We start from the raw sequence: 14,816 nt of genomic DNA on the forward strand, positions 1-14,816 counted from the left end.
TGGAGAGAAATTTTAAGATTTTAATCACAAAAATATNTGTGTGTATTATAAACTTGAAACTGTTGTTGCATTGAACTCAAGTGCCAGGGTAAAAATGAACATATTGTGATTGTTTGTTGTCATTCTACATAGATCATATCAAATCAATCTTAACCAGCATTAATCATCAAGAGTGCCAACAACACATCAAATGAAATATAATCCGTCTGGTATGAGCAATAACATATTTATTTCAACACACATTTTTGGAAGTTGAGCAAAATAGTTTCGATATAGTTTGATAACATGAGGATTTGAATTTACATGACGTACATGGTTTGGAAGTGTAACTGAAATGAAAATGATGCGGGTGCAAGCCAGCCAGGTTCGAAAGAATGTAAGATCTCAAGACTTGTCATTCAAGTTCAACGAAGGATGGGATGGATGGCCTTTCATTGCTTGGAAATGTGTTAGGACGTTTAGAACAGTTCCATCTTATTTCGTTTACAATCAGTTTTCCTGACACAATTGTTTTAAATTTTATCTTATTCAACAATGTGCGAATATTTAAAAAAATGCAATTTGAACGTATGAACATTTCAAAACACTGCATTATCAGTTTGCATGTTAAAAAAAGTTAAATTACTTTGTTGGAGTAAACGTCCGGGAACAAAAAAATGTCAACACAAAAATGTATTGGTAAATTTCCTTATTTGTAATAACTTTCATTAGCTCAAGCCTGGAAGAAAAACTGGTTTGAAAAAATAGATTAAAGAGGTTTTTAGATGTATTCGTTAGTTTTAATGACGTTGATTGCAATAGTCATTTTAGCTATTTTTTATTATTCATTTTTGATTTTGTTGAAATTTTTTCAAAATTGTCATGCCAATGTTTGCTTGTTCAGTTTAAATTTTAATACGTTGTTGTTTTTAAGACTTAGATGGCTTTCAACACTTGGACGCACGATCAGGTGTCATGGAATTTTTTAGAAAAAATGTAAAATCTTGAAGTCTTTGAAAATTCCTATTAAAATTCAAACGGATTTTTAAAAAATTTACGATTTCTTTCCTCAGCAGACAGAAGAAGCTCATGCATAGGCACATCACGTTGCACATGTATTAAATCGAAAATTGCATTTACAGAAATGAATGAATAAATTAGAAGAGCATAACAATTGTGCGCACAAAAGAATAAATATTCAAAAAATTATTATGTATTTAAAAAATTAATAATATTTTTAAAAATTCATGTTTTTAAAAATTAATCATATTTTCTACTGCTAAAACAAACAAAATCATCAGCAGCAGGTTTCCTTGCCCAACCCTGCTTAACGTACGTATTGTATTATTAAACACGCAAAGTCCTTTGCACGCATTCTCAAGTTCAATACAATCATTCAACACATTCGAAGTCCCTTAAGGATATGCCACCAGGTGTGTGGGTGCGTGTGCGTGTGTGCGTGAATATGAGCGTGTGCGTGTGTGTGTGTTTGCTTTGGCACAACTTGTTCAGGCGTATGCAGTTTTATATTTTCAACATTTTTATAAAGCGATTAAATTTTAAAGAAGCAAAGAATTTATTCCATAATATATAATCGGATTAGCAGCCAATCAGACAGCCAGCATGTGCTCACGTGTTCTCGACAAGGAAGCCCATTGGCTGCCTGAAGCCACTCTGTTATTCATGTTTTAATGCACTAATGCACTAATATGCATGCATTCATTTATTAAACTTATTTCGTTCTTTCATTCCATTGTTCAGTCAGTCATTCTCTGTTCATCCGTTTCTTTAATTTATTTTTTTACTAATAACACGAAAGTTTTTAACTTTCTTGGGCCACTATCTTATTTCTTCAATAGCTAATTTTCATTTTTTATATATTTACAACTCATTTGTTAATTCATTTTTTTCCCATCCTCCCATTATTCATTCATTCATTCTTTCATTCATTCATTCAATTTTTCATCACCTCTCAATCGTTCGTAACTGCATTGTGTTCTGACAAGTGCAACTTAACGTAACAAGATTATGAGATGCATTGTCGTGCTAAGTGTTTCTGGAAATTTTTATCAGAATTTTTATTTTATTAGATTATCATTTCAAATTTCTGGGCAAATTTTAAAAGGTTCAATTTGTTCACTCGATAATTTTCCATTAAACTCTTCAATGGATTTAGTCGGGACCACGTTAATTTAATTTGTCATTTATCAACCAAGTTAAAAAGACATGAGAGACTCATTGATTCATTCATTCATTGATTCATTCATTCATTTATTCATTCATTGATTCATTCATTCATTGATTCATTGATTCATTCATTGATTCATTCATTGATTGATTGATTGATTGATTGATTGATTGATTGATTGATTGATTGATTGATTGATTGATTCATTCATTCATTCATTCATTCATTCATTCATTCATTCATTCATTCATTCATTCATTCATTCATTCATTCATTCATTCATTCATTCATTCATTCATTCATTCATTCATTCATTCATTCATTCATTCATTCATTCATTCATTCATTCATTCATTCATTCATTCATTCATTCATTCATTCATTCATTCATTCATTCATTCATTCATTCATTCATTCATTCATTCATTCATTCATTCATTCATTCATTCATTCATTCATTCATTCATTCATTCATTCATTCATTCATTCATTCATTCATTCCTTAACTCATTTTTTCACTTATTCATTCATGGCGTCAGCTTAATTTTCGAATTGCACGTGATTTGTGTTGGCAGGGAGGCATGCAGTTGAGTATGGAGAGGCAGTGATATCATTGAACGATCTCTATCCTTACTGTTTCAAATTTTTTTTTTTTTTTTAAGTTTTTTTGTTCCTTCCAGAAACTGTTTTTGTTATGTTTTGTTTTGTTTTACAAATGTAATGTCTTTTGTTTTTAATTATTCAGCCAAAACTTTCAATAAAACTTTTTTCTGAAAAATTAATTTTAGTTCAAAGTTAAGCAATTGATTTCACGAACAGTTTTTTTTGCATTTTGTATTTACCTTCTTGTTATAGGTTTTAAAATGGAAAGCGATCTTAGGTATAATGATTTGAAGAAAAATGTCTAAAAAATTCTTTTGTGGTTTGTTTTATTTTATATGTTTGTTTTTTATATGCACAAAAACTAAAATCAGTAAACGTGTTAGTGAAACATGCATCCACGTGTATGTGTTGATGTATGTTTGCTGTAGACAATGCGTAGATGTAGAACACTATTTGTATGTTTTCTCAAAACTTCAATCTCAATTTAAGGTTTCAACAATTCATTTTTATGTAAAAAATCAAGAAAGGGTTTTAAAGTGACGTTCAAAACTAATTTAAACTTTAAAGTTAAAATTATCATTTTGTAATTGTATGCCATTTAAGTTTTAATATTTTGAAGACTAAAAATAAAATATATGAACACCAAAACCTTTGTCTGAAAACGTCAAAAACAGCAAGTTATAAAGTTGTTTAGCATAAAAGGTCGATATGAGGTAGGGTAGACGACAAGAGAGGGAGTCTCCAAAAGAAGGATAATGTGACTAAAAGTTATTATTAATATTCCTCCGTTGAATATTTGTTGAAAACACGGCTCTTAATGCTTCTAATCAGGAAACTCTTGATGTGAGATAACCTAAATAAAAGTCGCCAGCAAGTGTGTGTGTGCTGTTGATGCTTCTAGAAAATATTGAAGAGAAAATGTAATAAATAAATGATTATAATTATTAATTATTATTATTAATTATTATTATGTGTCATTATTATTAATATTATTATTATTATTGTTGTTGTTTGTTTCGTGAATTTTCATTTTTCCATCCCAATTTGCCGAATGATGAATTCAATTACGTAAGAACAGTGCCACGATTTAATAAACAATAACACCATGATTTATTCAGCGAATTAAAAAACGAACAAGCGAACGAACAAATGAACGAACGAACGATCGAACGAATGATTGACTGAGCAAATAAATAAACGAATTACAAACGAACGAACGAATGAATGAATGATTGACTGAATGAGCAAATATACACACGAGTGACTGAATGAGCAAATATACACACGAGTGAATGAATGAATGAAAAAAGAATTGAATGATAGATTAATTAATTCTCTAAACTGAGAACGAATAAGAGAAGATAATAAAGAAAGAGCAGACAGATGCTTCGAAGCTAACTTGGATATAATTGCTAATGAAAAATTGCGTGACAACATGTCAAAACAAACATTAATTACAATATAATCAACGTTGAAAACATCAAAATAACATTAACATCATCCGAATGACATTAAAGGCCTCATAATAACTCTAAACATATCACATCTTTGTTTACAACAGTTTCAACAGGGTTATCATCATCCTCATCACCACCATCCTCATTGACATCATCATCATCATCATCACCACCACTATCGTCACCCATATCATCATCATTAACATCACCATCTTCACTATCATCAACGAAAAAATAAAAACTATTGCAATAAATTAAGAAAGATGGCAAACATTTTAACAAACGGAAGGCAATAATGGGGCAACTTTTAAATTTTAAAGTTGTTACCAAAAACACAACAATAGAAAAAAATCCTCTTTAAATTTTACGCATAGAAACTGTTTATTTATCTACTACTACTACCTACTGCTACTACTACTACTACTAATATTAATAGTAGTAGTACTATTCAACTACTACTAGCCTAGTATTATTTTTGCAATTGCTATTTATGTATGCCACTACGAATTTTATAAATTTTCTATAGTCATGAGCGCCGCTGATGTCGCTACTATTACTTTTGTGAAATGCTAATAAATTTTTTAATATTGTCTCAGCCCTCTACCCGTAACAAGATGAAACCCTCAGTTACTAATAAAATTTTAAAACACAGCAAGACCTATCTATTATTCATTGATGCTGTTTTGCGAATTCTTTGTACATAAATGGATTGTAGAAAAGTGAATTGCTAATCTTAAACATTTTCCGTCGTCATCATTAAGCTCAACGTTACAGTCTTTAATGCTAATGCGATCGTCAGCTTCTAATTTGTGTTCTAATTTTGAAATCATCACTTGTTTTGTACACAGAGTTATACACGCTTCTACTAGTTCATTCAAAAACTCCCAATGCAATGCATGTACAATTGATGTTTCAAACACGTGTACAATTATTTAAATCAGCATAGTTCTGCGTGCACACCACATACACCTGTACGTTTGTATTAAATACATACATGGAAATGTAGAAGTGGAAACCCTTCGTTAAACGATCGCTTCTTGAATTTTTGATGAAAACACAACACTTAAATAGAAATCTAATTAGACGAATGATGTTTTACATGAATGTTAAATAAGGATTTATTTGGTTTATCCTACTAAACCTATTAAACGGTATAAACTTTTTTCAATTAGCTTACGTTTAACAAAGCATGTCAAAAGTAAATCGTAAGCAAATTGTTTTAATGTAAAATATTACAGGAACCAAACGTTTTAAAACACATGCAGAAATGCTTACAAATAAAAACTGCCGATGACATGTCTAAAAAGTCAAATTTGAAGGATGTAAAACAAACCTCAACTAATTTTTGAATTCGTTTTGCGAATTTAACTTTGAAAAATCTAAACGACAAATCAAAATAAATGAATGAGAATTAACACTCTACAAAAGCAATTTGAAAATCTCCTCCAATCAGATGATGGCATCGCCATTCCAATTCCTGTTCTGCTGGAGGGAGAGGAGTCGGTCCTGGAGTTCATTGACCTGCCGTACACAGGGGTGGGTTGTTGGATGGATTGTCCGATGGATGGATGGATGAATGGATGAATAGATGAAATGATGGATGGATTGATGGATGGATGGATGAATGGACGGATAGATGCTAATCATTTTGAAAGAAGTTGAACAAGTTGAACAAGTTGACGATGATAAATATTAAATAAAACTATGATATTGGGTTAAGAATGAAAAAAATATCATGCACATGCTATTTGCGATGAAATTTGGGAGATGATTCAATGAGTAAGACTTTTAAGAGTTGTTTGCTTCTGTGACAATTTTGATGAAAATAATCTATCCACTGAATTCAACAATGATAAAAAATAACGGTTAAGTTAACAAACCAATGAACAACAGGAACTGGACACGTGGAGAGAGTATGACGTGGATGGATACATCATCGTCTATTCAATCATCGACCGTAGAAGTTACCAGAAAGCAGTCGAAATTTTGTACAGTATCAGGGAGTCCAATGACGTCAGGAGACCAAAAATAACATTAAACAACAATGACAACAATAACAATAATGAAAACAACAACAATAGCAATAAACACGCTAGGTTTGGCAAAGGCAGTGGCTACAAGACGTTACATGATTCGGGTGGTAGTGGTCAGAGAAGCGGCTGGAAGAGCTCCGATAAGAAACCGATAATTGTCGTGGCAAACAAAAGTGATCTAGAAAGATCTAGGATTGTCGGGAAAGAAGGTTGATTTGATTTTTGCTAGATAGATGTTTCATTGTTATTTGAAATTTTAAAATTTTTAGTTTTACAATTTCAAGACAGAATTAATTGCATGAAAGAAAGTTAAAGTCTAAATTAAGTGTTTTAAAAACATTTTCAAATTTCCAAAACAAACTATATATATATATATATATATATATATATATGTTCACGTAGCCATAAAATTATACATTTAAAAAAACTATCTACTTGCTAGACACAAATTCTAACAAAATAGACCATAACAACCAACTGAACTTCGCAGAGGGCAGAACTTTGGCAGAGATGTACAACAGCAAGTACATTGACGTGTCGGCCATCTTGAATCACAAGGTCGATGACCTCTTGGTTGGAATCCTCAAACAAGTGAGACTCAACCAGCAGAACGCTGCTCTCCTCACCCCTGCTCAACATCGAGATTCCTCCACCTCCCTGACAACCAGTCAGTGCGATTTTTATACTTTCATAATCATGGGACTCTGAAAAATATTCGCACGTACTTTAGGAATATTTATTTTTTATTTATTTATTTATTCATTAGAAAGCCAAAAATATTTGTTGAATTGTACTATGGAATTGTTCTCTACAACAGAATTTTACTAAGAAGTTTTTATTTACTAAGGAATTTTACTTGTTGAATGTTTCTTATTTTGAATAATTTGTGTTGGTGATTAAATGCTTCATTTTATTTGTTCCATTGGGTAGATTCTGTAGCTGCTTTCGTCCACTCTTGTTATTTTTATTCTGACTAATTTCGGCTGGCATTAAAAACTTTTTCAATTTTTTTGTAATTTATTTTTTGTAATTGAATTCTTAAAATAATTAATTAAATAATTAATTAATTATTTCAAACTTCAGCATCAAGCACCAACCGGAAACACCATCATCATCAGCAACAACACAGAGGATCACGTGACGACAGCAGTCTGATTGGCTGCTTCTCTAGATCGAAACATAACCTGCTGACCCGATTGGTCAGAAGAACTTCCAGGAGAAAGAGGTCAAGGTCGTGTGAGAATCTTTTGAGGTTGTGACGGTTGTGGAAATGTGGCGATGATGGTGGCGATGGTGTTGATGATGATAGCGGTGGTAATGATGATGATGGTGGTTGTTACGGCGACAGTTTTAATAATGATGACGATTCAAGGAGTTAAATGGAGTAATGAGATAATGACGATGATGATGATGAAAGTGTATAATCGTGGCGCTAAACATGACAGGAATTAAAATATACCGCTTCAGTAGAAGATGGGCGATGACGACGACGATGATGAAAATGATGATGACGATGATGAAAATGATGATGACGATGATGAAAATGATGATGATGACGATGAAAATGATGACAATCAGAATGGTTACAATAACGATGTTGATGATGGTAACGAAGATGATGTTGATAGCAAAGAGCACGCTGACAATAGTGATAATGATGGTTAAGACGTGCAAGAATGAAAGGTAGGTGGCAAAAACATGATGAATGACATAACAGTGGCAAAAATGTTAACATAACAACTCTGCTTATGACGATGATGAGATGAGTGGAATTTGTCTGATGATGATGAAGATGCCAAAAATGATAATGACGGAGAAATAGCTTGATGATGATGATAATGATGATGATGATGATGATTACTTGGTTGATTGGCTGGATGGTTGGCTGGTTGGTTGAATGAAGACTGCACCTTCAATTTCCACATATGTTCCAACAACGTTTCCAGCATGTTATCCAATCAAAATGTATTACATAATGATCAATATATATAATACTTAAATACGTGTATTTGTTTGTTTGTTTGTGTATGTGTGTGCGTGTGTGTGTTTGGGTGGATGGCTGGGTGTTTGTGTGCGCGTATACATTATGTATATATACAATTCAATGTTTTGTAAAATGCTTATTTTCAGTGTAATCTTAAATTGAAAATTAAAAAAAAAATATTTTTTAATGTCGATGATGTTGAACTCAGTGATGTTCCATAAATTTCATAAATTTTGTTATCTTCTATATGGATTTAATATTGAAATTAATGATTAAATAGCTATCAACTTGGTGATGATTTGATAATTTTAAATTTAATTCTTTAGATGATGGTTTTTAATAATTTTAAAAAATTCTGAAATTTTCAAACTTACCAAATATGTAATTAAACGCTGATTAACATTAACATATCAAAGCTTCTCCTATCTCAAGATATCAAACGAATATATCGAATCGTAAACTTCAAATTGAATAAATTTTCAATTATTAATTTCGGCAGCTTAGAAACTTTATAAAACTTTTTATATATTATCTTAAAATTATATGAAAACATGTCTAATCTGAAAAGACTATCTAGCATTTGAGTATTTGAAACATTTTTTCATTACATTATTTAACATTTTAAAAGCATTTATACCAAATAATTAAAAAAAACATTTGTTTAAAAGTATTTTATTATTGTCGCACTATTTGAGTCTGCAAATATCTAGACTCGATTGTTGCTAAAAGCCACAGTACCTAAACATTCAATGATAAAATTTGAAATGTAATGTATATAGGACAGTGAAATTTATTTTGGGTTTTTCACAAATTATTATCAATATAAGCACTTTTTAAATGCTGTGTTTGTTACGAATTAAATTCTCATTGCTAAAGAAATATTTTTTAGATCTAGCTATTGATAAAAGTTAAAAATTATTTTTTCATTGTTTTTATTCGTGACGTAACAATGAATTAAACCAGTGACGCTATTTGTTGATGATAATAATATTAATAATTTAAATGTTTATTATTTATAACAAAAAAATAAGCCATCTTGAATATAAAAACAATCTGTTTACAATTGTTTATGTTTATATTTAGTATAATCTGTTTAATAGTTTATTGTGTAGTTTATTCTACATGGTTACAAGTTGTATTGAGTTTGGTTACTAAAAATGTTGACAAGTTCCTTAAAAATGTTTTTCATGTTAAGTTTCATACTAGTACAGCAGTAATATATTAATATCATTCTTATTAGTATATACTTGTATCACTTTGAATTACATTTAAGTTAAATTGAGTCATGTTTAATGATTCTCTTTTTTTTTACTTCTTCATAAAATTTGTTAATTTTGTTGTTTGTGAGTTGTTCGTTTTGTTTTGTTTGCTTGAAAAAACTTTTTCTGCACGTCAGATGGCGTCTGCTTGAATTGTAATATTTTCCTACCCATCATTACAACTCATCTCGCTTTTTAATAGTTTTTATCGATAATTATTTTTCATATAATAATGTTATGATAACTCATGTTAAGTTGTACAAAATTTTAACCGTAATTGTTCAATTGTGGTATCATGGTTTGCCCTTGACTTGGATCACTCTTAAATACCACTAAGTGAACGGCGACAAAACCAACGATGATTTTTACTTTCTATGTTCATTCATTTCTCATTACGTTAGCCAATTTCTGGTCAAAAATATTTGTATAATAAATGTAACTGGTTTAGCAAAGAATATATTTTTTTAAATTTGCACATTTATTTATTTGTTGGTAGATATTATACAATATTGTATAATATCTACCAAATTTTTTTAATAAATTGAACAACTCCCAGAAAATTAAAGTGAGAAAAATTGAAAAGACAAACTTTTAATTGGTTAATGTCAACACTTCGGAAGAATTTTGCAATATATTGTATTTATTTATCATTTGTTTATAATAACATCAAAAATTAATCAAAATTTTAAAATATTATCTAAAAAATTTTTGTTGAGTTACTTCAGCATTTTATGTTAATTTGCATAATTAATGTTTTTATTATTTATGTATTTAAATATTTTTTCATAATATAATGATAGCCCATCTGTCGGTGTATTTGTTTTATTGAAATTACACATTATCGATATTTAATGACGATCCCTCGAACGTGGAGTAGGAACATCATTGTTTGTTTTATCAAGACTCACTTGAAATGTATTCTCTAATTATTATTCCATTGTAAATAAATAAATCCAGACAGTACATTACAATTTATTTCAATAATCAATTATTTTTTTTTATAAAATAAATCATTTAAATCTAGTTTAAATTCAAATATTAAATTAGAAAATATTCAACGGCTAGACGCCAGTTTTAATTTTTCCTTTCGAGACCTCGTCAAACTGGAAAGCGTCGTAGTTCTTAACGAAGCAAGCCTCACACAGAGGTGCATAGTCACTTCTCATTTTTAAGGAGCTGTACCGGCTGCTACCAGCCCTGCCGCTGCTACAGCTGCCACCACACCTCCGACCACATTCAACGTTTTTATTTTTGCAGCACTCGCCAGATGTTTGGGGATTTTGAAGGATTGTTGAACTCTCTGCTAGGTCGTCGTCTCTGCGTATGAATTTGTTGAAAGTGTCGATGGATGGCGATTTGTGAAATTTTGTAAACCTGGACGTGAATGATTCAAGCAGCGTTTTGAAACGTATCTTGCTGCTGTGGCTGGTGTGGTCGCTGCTGTTATTGCTTTTGTTATTGCTGCTGCTGGTGGTGACTATGTTTTTGGATGATTTTGGTTTTTGTTCAGCTTTTTTTCGATTAATTCTGAAACCATTTTTAATGCCATTGTCCACGTTCTCGTTACTTTTGGCACGGTCATCATCACCATCATCACCAACGCTGTCATCATCAGCCTTATCATCATCTGCACACTGACACACAGCATTTACATCTTGAAACTCTAAAGCACCCGTGCTATCATCCAAGTACCGAGATACAAGCGATCCAGTGGTCGTGTCGAGACGGTTCGAATATCGAGATCCGATATCGAATTTGGAATAGCAGCACATCTCCACGTTTCCTGGATCTGTTGGGTTTGATGGATGTCGTGTGGGAAGAGGTGACGTCAGAAGATGTAGCGGTTCAGAAGAAAATGTTGTTGTTGTTGTTGTTGTTTGTGATGATGGGGAGGAGATTGTTTTGTTAGTTAGGGAATAAATGTTCATGTTTCTTATGTTGTCGTTGTTCATGGGAATGCCGTTTTCTATAGTGTTGTTTTTGCTTGTACAAACATTGTTAGCGATATTAATTTTAATTACGTTGCTGAAAATTTTATTTGTTGTTGTTAGCGTTGTTGCTGTAATTGATGGTGTGGTATATGCATGAGAACATATGTAACAACAACTACTACAACCGCTGTTGCTGTTGCTGCTGAATGGAGAACTTGAGCAAGTGATGTTTGAACTGATGTTGATGGCATTAAAATTAGAGATGTTGTTGTTGTTGATGCTATTGCTGTTGTTGTTGGTAATGTTGTTATTGCAGACGTTAGATGGGCTGTTGAAAGTGTTGATAATTTTATCACGTTGCAGTGATTTCAAATGTTTATTGTGATCGTACAATATCTCAGGCAAGCAGTTAGTATTCCTGAGAACAATGTCTTTGCATTCTTCGATGTTGTCAACATTGTTGTCAACAATGTTGTGCTTGTAGTTTTCATGCTTGCATCTGATGCACGTGCTACTACAAAAGTTGTTGATGTTTGTCTCGTTTAAACTACAATCGCTTTTTGCAGTGCCCGGTTTGAAACTGCTTATTATGCTTCTTTTGTTGTTACAGATGACGTCATTATCGTCAATGTTGCTATCGTTGCAGTTGTTTTTGTTGCAGATGCTTATGTCGTCATTATTATTATTGTTGTTGTTGTTGTTGCAGAAAGCCTGGCATTCGCCGCAATTGATTTTGTATTTGTTACAGATTAAGATGTTTCCGCGCTGTTCATCTGTGGGATGTGATTTAATGCTGCCGTGTTAGCGCGCATGCCGATGAGGCATCGATATTGTGGCTGCCACTGCAACTGCAACCTACTACACCAGCAAACAAACAACAACTCATCGGTCAATAAAGTCGTTTTTACATTACCAAAAAAAAAAAACACCAAGAACAACAACAATAACATCAAAAACAACAGCAAAAACACTATTATCAATCATAATTAGATCATCGTCGACAAAGTAATAACAACATCAACAACAACAACATCAACAACAACAATAGCAACAAAACGAGCAGCACCAACTTGTCTCAGTGCTACACATCTCACACTTTTGATACCCTCCTCGAAAACTTCTCAAGCCCATCAGGTTTCTCCCAGCATCATAATCATGACCACCATCCTCGCTGTGCCCCTGGCAATAAGAATCATCATCATTATCGACCGTGAAATGTTGAAAAGATATTTCCCTGGGCGTGGTGTCATCTGCAACATTGTTGCTGTTGCAGTTGTTGAAGTTGTTCTTGATGTTTTTGTTGATGCTAGTGTTGATGTTGTTGTCGTTACAGCTTAAAAATAGCGTTATCTCGTGATCATCAGACGGTGCCATAAAAGGAAAATTATTGTTCGTTTTGTTGCAATTTGTTGATAAGGTTGAAGCCATTTTAGTTGGAAAATTTTCACCGTGTTGGCAACATTTTAAACAACAACATAGTCTGTTTATGAATCGCTGATTACGTCGTTGCCAATTTTGTGAAGGTTGTTGAAGTTGTTGCTGCTGAAGGAATTGATATTGCAGTGGCTGTTTTTGTGGCTGGTGATGCTGAAGTCGTGTAGTGTTGGTGTCATCGTTGAACAAGTTGTGGTCGTTGTGGTTGTTGCGGTCGTTGTGGTTGCTGTGTTGAGCGTGATACAGAACGTACCTGAATTGGTTTTTGTTGTTGTGACTGACTACCGGTGTGTTGTCATCACGGTTGATTATTAATATGGAACAATATGAAACAACATTGAATAACTCGAGATATTGAATTCTAAACTGTTCACACTCTGTCAATGTTTTAGCCTGGATGCATTCAGAAATGCCATACACTTTTATGGCTTGCATTTAACAATTCCTATGATGACGAACTCGCTGCAGTTTGCACTTTCCGCACTCAAATGCGGGCGGGTTCAACCGCGAATAAAAATCAAATCTTCTTACACCTTCGCGCGCAGTGAGGCGTGTACACACAACATGCACGCACATACAACATGCACGCACATACGACATGCACGTACATACGACATGCACGTACATACGACATGCACGCACATCCAACATTCACACCACAAACACATTGGTATGCATTTATAATCACAAACACTCATGGGACGCATACACATAATAAAATAAGTTTAATAAAAATGGTAAGCAATAAAAGCAGCCGATACCGAAAGAAAGACGTGCTCAGATCTAACCGACCGACACGCCGACTGACCGACCGACCGATGTTAGCATCACTTCAATATTAAGAGCGGTTCACGGAGCATTAACTTCAAGCTTGCACATCTCTTTCATGACGGGTTTCCGGGTGGGATTGCTTCAGAGTGTCATTCGAAGTTGTGCGTGAACGTATATTCGAATAATTTGTTAGCTTACAAGTTTGCCATACTTGCAATGCTTGGGCTTCCTTCGTGTTTTGCTTGCTTCATTTGCTAAGGTCACATCATATCAAAGGCAAGCAGTGAATAAGATACGTAGTGTGGTGTTATAACGAAACTGATAGAAATTAATAATGTTTGTGTGTGTGAGCATGTGTGTGTGTGTACGTGTGTATGAGTGTGAAAGTGTGTGGGTCCGTCTGTATCTTTATAAAACGACAAATATATTATTTAGCAATCCTAAATTTGTTGGTGATGACAAATGAGGATGATGATGCGAAGATGATGATGGTGGAGATTTCTATTCGCACTGATGATATTGTGATGTTGGAATGATTAATGAGAATGCTTATTGCAATCATCGCAAAGGCTGTAGTCATCATAATCATCACTGCCTCGACCACTTTCTAATCACGTCATCATCATCATCATCATCATCATCATCATCATCATCATCATCATCATCATCATCATCATCATCAACGTCATCATCATCATCATCAACAACAACAACAACGTCGTCGTCATCATCATCATCATCAACAACAACAACAACGTCGTCATCATCATTAACATCATCATCATCTGCAGCAGCAAAAAACTCAATCAAATCTTTTTTCGTATTAATGAGAGATTATTGCTCTTATTAATAATGCGGTTTCGTTAATGATTTAACAATTAATAATATTATTACCCTCCAAATAATTATAATAATAATATTAGCAATAAAAAAAACGATTAAAGTAATGATGATAATAGCGATGAAAAATGATAACAGTTTGAAGAAGTATCGACCCATATTAATAACAATAATAAAAAGATAATAACAAAAAAATAATAATAACAAAATAATAACAATAATAATAATAATAAGAGTAATAATTATATAGTTTAGGAGAACGTCAGTCCCTTATAAGAGTTAGTAATGAAATTATTATGAATGACGGAGCGATACATCATGAATGCAATAAAATGGC

The 14,816-nt window shown here is 32.6% G+C and overlaps 2 protein-coding genes across 2 annotated transcripts; one reads left to right on the forward strand and one right to left on the reverse strand.

Moving 5' to 3' along the window:
* Positions 1 to 6,150: 6,150 nt before the first annotated feature.
* HELRODRAFT_150050 (hypothetical protein) lies at positions 6,151 to 6,884 on the forward strand (the record flags this gene model as incomplete). The annotated part of the gene is made up of 3 exons (XM_009024409.1): positions 6,151 to 6,240; positions 6,406 to 6,469; positions 6,751 to 6,884. Coding segments are annotated over 3 exons (288 nt in total), but the record flags the coding sequence as incomplete, so codon positions are not given.
* A 3,680-nt stretch (positions 6,885 to 10,564) lies between these two features.
* HELRODRAFT_162112 (hypothetical protein) lies at positions 10,565 to 13,303 on the reverse strand (the record flags this gene model as incomplete). The annotated part of the gene is made up of 2 exons (XM_009024410.1): positions 10,565 to 12,207; positions 12,505 to 13,303. The coding sequence occupies 2 exons, from the start codon at positions 13,301 to 13,303 to the stop codon at positions 10,565 to 10,567; spliced, it is 2,442 nt and encodes an 813-aa protein (XP_009022658.1).
* Between the last annotated feature and the right edge of the window lie 1,513 nt (positions 13,304 to 14,816).

This window comes from Helobdella robusta (assembly GCF_000326865.2).
Source record: "Helobdella robusta unplaced genomic scaffold HELROscaffold_4, whole genome shotgun sequence".
NCBI lineage: Eukaryota > Metazoa > Annelida > Clitellata > Rhynchobdellida > Glossiphoniidae > Helobdella > Helobdella robusta.